The sequence below is a fragment of the Platalea leucorodia genome (genome assembly GCF_965183815.1).
Source record: "Platalea leucorodia genome assembly, chromosome: 8".
NCBI classification, from domain to species: Eukaryota; Metazoa; Chordata; class Aves; order Pelecaniformes; family Threskiornithidae; genus Platalea; species Platalea leucorodia.
In genome coordinates this window covers 18,159,566-18,169,980 of record NC_138830.1, presented here as the reverse complement: position 1 = coordinate 18,169,980, position 10,415 = coordinate 18,159,566, and the positions used below count along the sequence as shown (strand labels likewise).

At 38.4% G+C, this 10,415-nt stretch overlaps 1 protein-coding gene across 3 annotated transcripts in view; it reads right to left on the bottom strand.

Moving 5' to 3' along the window:
• Window positions 1-2,133: 2,133 nt before the first annotated feature.
• TFDP2 (transcription factor Dp-2) overlaps window positions 2,134-10,415 on the bottom strand; it is a 65,291-nt gene continuing 57,009 nt past the window's right edge. For all 3 annotated transcript variants that reach the window (XM_082319813.1, XM_082319814.1, XM_082319815.1), the window contains one exon: window positions 2,134-10,207. In XM_082319813.1, coding sequence (XP_082175939.1) covers window positions 10,024-10,207 — 184 coding nt within the window. In that variant the 3' untranslated portion in view covers window positions 2,134-10,023. The remainder of the gene's footprint in view (window positions 10,208-10,415) is intronic.

Below are 10,415 nucleotides of genomic sequence, written 5' to 3'. Positions count from 1 at the left end.
GGCCTTTATGTCACTTCCTGCTCAGCTGTGTCTGGGACAGTGGTTTTCGGTTATGGTTTGTGAATCTGCGAGTTCTCTGAATGAGGGATTTTCGAAATGTAACAAAATCAAGCCTGCAATCGGTTCTCTAGGTGGCAGCTGTAAGAACCAATAGGCAGGAATGCAAATCCTTCAACAACTTGTGTTTTTGCAGTATGACAGACTTGTTTTAACCATTGTGACGGATGAGAAGTGCTGTTTATCCCGTGAAATACATAGGAACAGTTTCTTGTGTTTTGTTCCCCTCGAACAGTGGTTTTAGCAAGGAGACAATCCCAGTGACGTTAGATTTTTGAGGTTTTTAAATGATCGGCAGTAGGAGCAATGGAATAGGAATTTGATATTAAGCAGGACGCCAAGAGCAGAGACATGCTGTTCTTCAGGCAGACGAAGGACTGGCGCGCGGCAGTAAAGCTGAACCGTGTTCAGGAGCAACCTACACGAATCACACGCAGTCAGGGACATTACTCGTGACAGTGGGCTTCGACAATGAAGTATTGTTCAAATTTATCTGCTGTCCTACACTTGGGGTTGAAACAAAGTTTAATGAATAATAAACCTACACAAATTTGGTGGTTTTCTTTTTCTGGTTTCCCTGAATGTTTTGAGATCTTTTTGCTTTCTAACAGAATATGTGCAATTCAGCAAAATACAATTTTAGAGACTCTTCTTTAACCAAGGAAAAGATTTGTTGTTGTCTTAATGTTTCTGTTGTTATTGTTAGCACAGAGCATCTTAATGCTGCAGCAGTTACCATTGCTTGGTTCCCTTTTTTAGAAAATGTATGGATTTATGTGAAGAAAAATATGGAACAGTTTGTATGATGCTTATTGGACAGTCAAAGAAATTCTAACCAAAAGCATTTGTAATTTCAGAGGGAGCTATTTGCAGACTTCTCCATTCTTAGAGAACCATGCCGAGTACTTCTTTCTTAGAAGAATAAAAGGGCTTTTATGCTTTAACATTTTCTCAGTCTTTATGTTGGGTTCTTGGGGGAGCAGATCCCCAGCTGAAAACGTGGCACGAAGAAATAAAGTAGCTTACAACAAACCCCTGTCCTTTTAGATTCTTTAGAGGAGAGTATTTATTCCAACCAGCTTCACCATTAGTTTAATGTTCCAGAATCCTGGTAGCACTGACGCAAAAGGAGGTACAGATTTTTAGACCTTTTTTTTTTTTTTTTTAAATAAGCAAAATCTTTATTACTGAGATAAAGACTCTACCCTTTAATTTCTTCAGTTGCGTTTCTTGCCCATAAAAACCACAAGAGTTTTTAGCTAGTTATTTGGGGCTAACCGCAGTCTGCCAAATCTATTCATGAAAATGCCTTCCCAAGTGTGCCAACGCATTTTAAATGAAAGGGATCTGTGCTAGTTTCTATTTATTAGACAAGAATGAATTTACAGTTTTGCAAGTCTTATTGTCTTTTAACCTTTACTTTCAGCTGGTTTGAGATTAAAAATATTGAGTCATGGGTCTTCTGTGCACATGGGGAAAAACAAACCCTGTGAAATTGCTTGGCATTTTTCTGTTTGGTGAAGTTGGAAAACCAATACAGATGATGAAGAGGGACTGTATTTAATGCTCCCTAAATTCTTATCATTGGGGTTCTTGCTAACAAAATATGGGGAAGGGGGGTGGAAGGATATATGTTCAGAGCCTGTGGATGTTTGAAGGGTGTCCACAGGACAGCAGATTTAGCGTGAGACACAGGGGTAGCACACAGAGTACTGGAGTACAGTGTGCTGAGGAGAACACTCTGAATTCCTTTCTAGCAGACTTGAATGTTAAATAGACTATTGAAGACCTAACGCTTTTAAGAAAACAGAATGAAAAAGCCTCTGTGAAATGTGCATTCAGTTTGAGGTGGGAATTGATCAGCTGTTTCTGAGGCCGCCTCTTAGGTAGAGATTGGGTGCATGTCTTGATGAGACAGGGACAATATACAATATTCCTAAACATTTTGTGAGGTACTTTGTCAAAAGATAACAATTTCAGAAGTCTGGCATCTTTCCCTGAATAATGACATATTAAGTTTCTCTGAATGGGAAACTAAGCAATGAGGCCATAATTGCTAGATTTTTATATTTATTTTCAAAACACCAAAGGATGCAGTATTTCCTGGACATTAAGTCGTAAAGTAGGAGGTTTCCTTTTTTTTTTTTTAAATGAGGTACACATACTGTCAACATTAACCTTGAGCAACTTCTTTCCACAATGTTTTTCTCAAACACAAGCCCAATCCCATTGCCTTGAAATTCTTTTATTCAGTTCTTCTACAGTTAAGCTTTACGTTCCTGTTCACAGACAACTGGATGTTTCTCTCCAAAGCACACATAGTTTTCACTTCAGTCAGACTTCTCTGCTCCACACCCCCATTTTGCAATGTACAATTCCCACTTGCAGCATTTTCAGTAAACATGGGATCAATTGAGTATACAGAAATAGCTTCTTCTATAAAATTTCCATTAAAAAAATAACAAGTTTTTATTTACAAAGTGTTTGCTACTACAAAGTAATATTTCCTATTGGTTCAAATATACTATTTGCTAATGCCAGTGTTCCTATTAGGAAAGTAAAACTTTGTATATGCATTTTTCTTTATATCTTTGTCAGTGTTTAAAGCACATATAATACTACCACATTCTTTTTTACACTACTCCTAGCCACGTACAATGTGGTAGTAGAAATTAACACTATTTGATCAGGACAAAAAAATCAGCATAGCTTAATAGCAGTCTTTCTGCAAAAATAAAACTTTAGTTTATAATTTAAAGGTATTTGGAAAGAAAGAAATCTATGGAGAATTCAAAAATATGCAGCAGATTGTTTAAAAGATGAATGGGCAACTTGGACTTCCCTGAAAACACAGGAGTTTAGCACAAGAAAAGGGAGAAAAATTTCTGCCAAAGTGTTTGTGTGGCACTTTATGCCAATTTATCTGTTGGGGGAGGGGGAGAGTAAGACGAGTGGACTAAAAAATTAGTTAAAACTTCAAATCCCATATGGTTAGCATCCTCATAAATTGGATTTGTCAGTGCCTCTTTTTTTCCCACCCACCATGTTTACAAACCCACCTTTGAGGTCGTAAAATAGCTTTGTCCATGACTGGCCTCATTCTTAAAAAAAAAAAAAAAAAAAAAAAGAAGAAAAAAAAATAGTCTTATTTCATTTAAAAGTTAATGGACTTTCAAGTGGTTTCTGCATTTTTAAACATAAAAAGGAAGCGTCTCTACAACTTACTTCCATGTAGAATATAGCAGATATTAAAAAGTGCTACTGTCATGGGGGGACAGATGGACCTGCCTTTTTTTAATCCCATACTGCATGTTGCGGCGGCCCCGTAACATTGGCTGATGTGTACGTCAGCATTAACTCACTGCCAAGGGATTGATCTATTGCCAGATCATCTAAGAAGCGCCAACAGACAGGTACTGTTGCAAAAACTGTGCCTGTACTTGCTGGCTAGTTACTCCTGACGTGGTGTAGGGTGTGCAAATACAAAGGCTGGTGCCTTGGTCCCAGGGCATGAGTTGCAGTCAGGACCTAAGCGACGAGGATGAACTCCTATCCTAGTTCTTACTGGTTTGTTCAAAGTGGGATTAATTTTTCACAGTAGGTGCTTGTGTCATACACCAGATATGTGTCACAGAGGTACAGTGTCATAACTTTTGCATATACTTCTCTGAAGCATTTTTCATATATACAGCCTGGCTTTAGGGACAAGGGAACGTGCCAGAAACTTGTGTGATGGGTTGCGATTCAGCTGGTGCTTTCCTAGGGAAATTCTGGGAGATGCACTTAATCCCTGCGCTAGCGCAACCAAATCTCCTAATTGTTAAAGTTACATTAGAGATTCAACAAACTCACAAAAAACCCCAGGAGACTGATTTTGTGGACTTAACCTTTTCTGATCAATGTTTTAACTTTTGTGGCTGTTCAGAATAGTTGTATCTGGCCTAAGAACGTCGGTGGGCAGGGCTACGGATACGTGGTGGGTTTTTTTCTTCTTTGACCGCTTTGGTCTTATGGGTGTGCCATTGCTGCTTCATGGAGGGCACAAGAACCCGACAGTGCTAGGGATCAATTCCTCTGTTTCACTCAGCCTGGATAATGAGAATAGGCTAAAAACAAGTCACTGCTAAAGACTCATTTTGTCTTGGAGAAAGTTTCCTAGATACTGCATAGATGAGCGTGATTTACGTCTACAACTGGATTTAAATTTTACATAGCCATTTCCTGCTGTCCCATGGTGTTCATATATCTAAAGCACCTATGCCTGGAAAGCGTTAAGTATTTAAGAACAGCATTTAGAGAAGTCGGAAGATTGAAGTGGTTGCCGCTTATTCTAGCCAGTACAGAATACTAAGAAGAGATGCAAGTCTGGGCTGCTGGGAGGTTCCTGTATCTGCTTGGAATTATCATGGCCCTTCTACAGATACTGATCTGATCCAGGTCAGCCTGCTTTTCTTATTGGAGAAAGGAAAAATTAAGTTATTAATTTGCTCCATATTGTTCCTAAGCGTGAGGCATTCTCCTGGGATTTGGATAGTTAGATTTCAGATGTTTCTTCTGCCCAATTCTGAGCAAGGATTTTTGATGTCTTGGGTGGATATCTTAAATGTTAGATTCTTGGGTACTGTCAAAAAGATGTAAGCAGAAAGAAAACAAACATTTTGGGTTTGGCTGCTGATCTTTGGGGTAGGCCAGACAAGGTAGGAGTATTAAAGATGTAGAATGAATATGCACTCTCTAAACAGCTGCGATAAACAGCCCCTTCAGTTGTTACTGCTGGACTGCTTTTATGAGCATTCCCTCCCCTAACTGTCAGGACCGGCTGCGTTGGGTATCCATGGACGCCAGCTCAGGCAACCAGACTGAACGAGCTAGGACGTACTCGTATGAGCAGCTACAGTGACTTGAAAGGATGGTAATGCTTAGCAGAGGGAACGAACAACTGGGAGTAACGTTGGTTGTGGGGATTTTTTTTGGCAATATACCTGGGTCCAGGGGAGAACAGTTGCTCACAGCCTCTTAAAAACACTGGACTAAATTCTAACAGCTAGAGATAATCTGATTTGGCAACTTGGTTAAGTCAAAGGAATGAGTTTCGGGAAGTTTCATGGTATCAGGATTTGGTTATGTGAACACCTGCCAGCAGAAAATTAAGTATTTAGAACTGTTAACATGCTTGCAAGGGTAGGTGTGTGATAATCAGAAATTATGAATGATTTTTTGGCATATTACTTCTAGACATAGGTCAGAATTCAAGAAGTGGCATATTTTAAAAAACAAAAACTCAATAAACAGACCAATGGTCCTTGCCTTCTTCCTTGTTCATCAGTAATGCTGCAACAGGCACCATTTCCCAGTGCTGAAGGTTCAGACGCCTTCAGCTGTAAAATATACCAGGCCTTGGAGTAACTCAGCTGCAGCATTTCTTTCTTTAAAATTAACTAAGCTTATAGAATAGGAGAAGTATGTCACCTCAAAGTATGACTATTACTAGACATTTTTAAATAAAAAATTTAAAAAGCTCATACAGTCTTTTCCCAGCTTCACTGTATCTGGTTATTTAAAATACCTATGTTACTGAGAGGCTCTTGTAATGAAAAGATATACATTAGGTAGGTCAGTCAGAAGATAACTTGTTTTGGTTTACTATATACTATGCCCTGTGGTTACTGGCTTTGTTTTTAAATGAATCCAAAACCCAAACAATGTGTTTAACTCACTAAAAGGAAAGTCGTCTTGATAAACTGCCTGGACTACTTTCAGCTGAAAAGAGCCAGTTAATTATAAAAATTAGTATTGCCCAGTGTTCAAATGTGATTAAGTTTCAGCCATGCTCTTGAATTAAAATGGTGGACATGGTCAGAAGAAAGAGCACTTGACATTTAAAACCTTACTCGTGGAATTCTAAATTCAAGCATAATTTTATGTATGAACTTGAGGGTTTTATTTTTCTTTAAAAAAAAAAAAGGGATTAAAATTTGGTTATTAGGCCTTTTTATGTAATGTTACTTCAGGCTGACTTAGCTGATCAGCACCAGTCCTTCTGCGGGTGTTGTGTGTACTCGGCAATTTCCAGCAGCTCAAAAGGATTAGGTGTATTTGCAAGCTATAGTTTAAAAAAACTAAACAAAGCCCTTAACCAAAATGGACATATCTACAGCGTGGCTTGTACTAGGTTTAATGAAGTTAGTTAAAATCATACCTTCGGTTAAACTGATATCATTTGCTTTAAGTCTTTACTTAAATATGCACACTTTCTTAGATTAGGTGGATTGTTGCCATTAATTCCAGTGTTGAAATGAGAAGACTGGCACATGTTAATACATTTTAAAAAACCAAAATCCACAAACATTATGTCAGATTTCCACATAAGACAAAAATGCTGTCTCTCCCTCATATTTTTTCATCTAGTTTGTGGTGCTGACAAGTTTTTCTAAGTCAAATTTAGATTTTTCAAGCACCAAAAAGTAAATCCAGAAATAAATCTGTTTACTGCAATATATATAAAAGCATTTACACACAGCATTATATTGCTTGCAGCCAAGTGTCTTCTGAAGGTATAACCAAGAAATAGCGTTCCAAGACACAGAAACATGTCACGCATGAAAATTTAAATGTTAACTTTGTCTTATAAGAGATACCATCTAGTACCAGTTGCTGCTTGTTTCATATCATTGAGTGTCAAGGGTATTGCACGAGACAGGAGAGGATGACGGTAGCAATAGAAAATGGGCAAACCAGTCTTGCTAATAACCATTTTATTAGGCAAGTATCTGCCGCTGGCTTTCAGAGGGAGGGAAGGCCTGCATGTTGAAGCAGCTGAGCACAACTGCTGCCGTTAGCTTAGTGGGAGCTGCGTGGTTGCTCAATATTCTCGATCCCCTCATTACTTGTAATTGCACAGAGTTCAGTTCAGATGCAACAGCTGCATTTTGTGAGGTCGCGCATTTACCCCTTTTGTTTTGGGCTTTTTTGGTGTGGGGTTGGGTTTTTTTTGTTGGTTTTTTTTTAAAAATATGTCTGCTAAGATCAACAGGAATGATTGAAAGGCTTGCCCGAGATCATACATAAGTGACTATGGCTGGGTAAGGGCCAAAATTCTCCTTGTTCCCAGACTTTAGTGCAACCACAAGACCGCAGTGCTTTAGTTGAACTTCATCCTCAACTGGAACTTGGCACAAAGGATCCCCAGGAAATAATTTCCTTTTGAAGTCTCTTCTAAATGTTCTAACTTGTTTTGTCCTTTGTGTTCAACTAGTTCAGGAAAAATAATGTTTGAACGTCTTGGTTCAACTGTCTAAATAAATGTTACATGCTCCTAGATTTTTTTTTTTTTTAAAAAAAAGTTGATAGCTTGAAGTTTGCCAGAAAGCAAGTAGTTGTGCAGTCTGCTGCTTTGAAGGATGTGGACATCAATGGAAGGAAGATATCACTGAAGATCTTCCTTCTGTAAAGCAGAAAGCACGCTGACGGCTAATAAAATACATTCCATTTCTGGGCAGGAAGCCTTTTTTTGCCAGGTTCTTAGAGTTCAAAGTGCTCCTCTTTAGTAATTGTTCAGTGTTTTGCTGGTTTTTCTTTTTACAGAGATCTTGAGTGGGAAATGTGAAGAAAGTATAAAGTTAAATGTGCCCCTAATGCACTGGGGAGGGGGAAGTAATAACTTTAGAAAATGTTCCCCTCTCCAATGAAAGCTGACTGACAGGACAGTTTTTGAAAAAACAATGGGTTTTTAAGAATAAAAGCACTTATCTGATTAAATGAAATGTCATTCATGAAGCTGACAATTCCATAGTAATATGCCTGGAGTGTCTGTTACCTTCTCCTCCTCTTATTTCAAAAGTGAGCCACTTCAGTCAAGTGCACTGACTCTCTCAGCAAGAATATTATTTTGTATTTGTAAAGCTTTTCTTCATATAGAGGTAGCGTTACAGATTTGGTTGAAGTGAGGTGGTGTCAGTCCCTTAGTCCGCTGCTGCCTGTGCGCCATGAGCACAGGACAGTCTTAACAGTCTTGCCCAGAGGGTGAATAACATGGTAGGCATGTAAGAATTCTTTTAATTTGTGCATTTGCAACTCATTTGTGTAAGCTAGATAGATCTACTTGCTCAGTTAAGAGCTATACTGAAACAATGGTGCTGCCCTAACTCTACCTCCAGCACAGGAGTTCCAACTATCTGTGACAAGTTTCTAAATTTTTAATGCAAGCATGCAGGTGTGCTTGTATACTCCGGGCAGTTCTGCCCGTCCTGTATGTAGCTAGTCGCGTGCCAACTCCCGTACAACAGCCAGGCAGCGTTTTAGCTGGAGCCTCAGTTTACCTCACTAGCTCAGGCTTGGTGCTTTTGGATCTCCTTGGCTTGAGCGCAGGTTTGTCTGTAAAAGATCGTGTGGACGCAGCCCGCGCTGTGCTAGAGCAATGCTGGCAGCAGTCAAGGGGTACAGTTTGCTGTCGCTGCTCAAGCAAATAACTATTACAAGCTGCCTAATCTCCTAAGTAACTAACGGAGCCAACCTCGTTGGGCTCTGACAGCTAATACACTGGTACTTAGAAACAGGTCAACTATACAGTATAAAAACTAAAAAGAAGTAACACTATTTTAAACTGGATTTACCTAATTAAAAATAGTAACTTCAAGACTAGTTAAAATACTGGATGTTAGAACACCATGGGAGGAGTACATCTACAGTGTATTTTGCTGTTATTCACGTTTTTATTTTAAAAAGGTCTTTATGACTGGATGTGATGTTAACTATAGAACACAGAGCCTCCTGTTGCAAGTCTAATTTAGCAGTTCAAATGGGATTCATGTTGTGTAATTTTTGCCACAAATTATTTTAAGAAGTGGTTCGAAACTACTGTTTTTCAAAGGCGCATCAAGGTGAGTGCAACAGAAGTTCATTTTAAGGAAGTTAGTCTATCATAATCCAAGCTGACTAGAATGCAAAACATGAAATGATGCATTGTTGAAATTTAATTTTTTTCTTAAGAACTTTAACCTATGACTTTAGAAGTTATGTGACCTGCCCACTCTGAATGTGAAAATACTGCCTTGAAAGCATGCTGCCTGAGATCCTGAACAGAGAGGCCATTTAAAAAAAACCCCAACAACACATGCTATAAAATCAAAGGTATTATAAAGTTAGAACAGTAAAGGAGAAGCTATACTGGATACACTATAATCTAGAAATACAATTTTTAAACTTTTTTTCCTTGAAAAAAGCTGGTGCAGAAAATACTGCTGTTTTTATCCTGACTGCTTAATAATGGCTAAGAATAATCACTTATTTATAATAAATTAGGTCTGCAGTATAAATGAACATATGAACCTTTCAAAAGAGACATACTATTGTTACTTTTAGAGTATCTAAAATGGATTTAAACTATTTCAAGATTCATTTAATCACTTGCAATTTATATTACTTTAAAAATCTTCTATACAGCAAGTTGAACCGAAAAAAGCAAACATTCTAACAGCCCCTTTTCCCTAGAACAATTTTCATATAAGATAGTTTTAAATAGCTATTTTAGCGCATTTGCGCGTGCTCTCTCTCCCCCCTTTTCTAAAGGTAGCACAGCCAAAAGACAATGCAAGAACTGGCATTTGTCGACTGACTCTGTTTTCTTCTCCATCTGGTAAAGGTAAGGGGAAGACAGAGCCTTGAGACAGAATGTCCCAAGATTGGAAAATGCGAACTTGATGTTTACTTTGCCAAATCTCCAGGGACTTTGTTCTTTTCCTTGGTTATAGTAGATAAAACCCACTTTGCTCTGCGTCTGTGTGTCACTCTGTGTTCAGTTACAAAAAGCTTTCCATTTCAGCTGTGGATGAATTTGTTTGGAAACTTCCATTTTGCTTCACTGAACACAGTGCAAACCAAGGCAAGAAACGTAAGTAAAATCCAAACAGGAGCTCCCATTAAGAATATTTATGAGCAGCATTTTGTATATTCCATTTTCTACTGTCCTTATTCTGGGGAGGAAGAATCCTCATCTTCATCCTCTTCATCTTCATCATTGAATGAGCATGGAGTTTCTCCCCGTGATTCAGAGTAGCGGGATGTTGCACTGCTGGACTGTTGACTGCTAGGGGCAAGAAACTGCCCAGTTGCTAAGGCCACTTCAGCATCCAAACACAACCCTGGATTCTCACTATCAAAACAACAGAAATGTCAAAGTTTAGAGGATTTCTCATGAAGTTTTAAGCTTTCTTTTTGGCCTCAGCTTTTCCTTTAGATAAAGAAATGCTACTAACGAGGAAAAATCCAAACGCTTTACACTTAACACAGCTAATAGTTATGGAAACTGCTAAAATATTGGAAAGTGGCATAAAAAAGATTATTGGGTGGCTTTTTTTTTC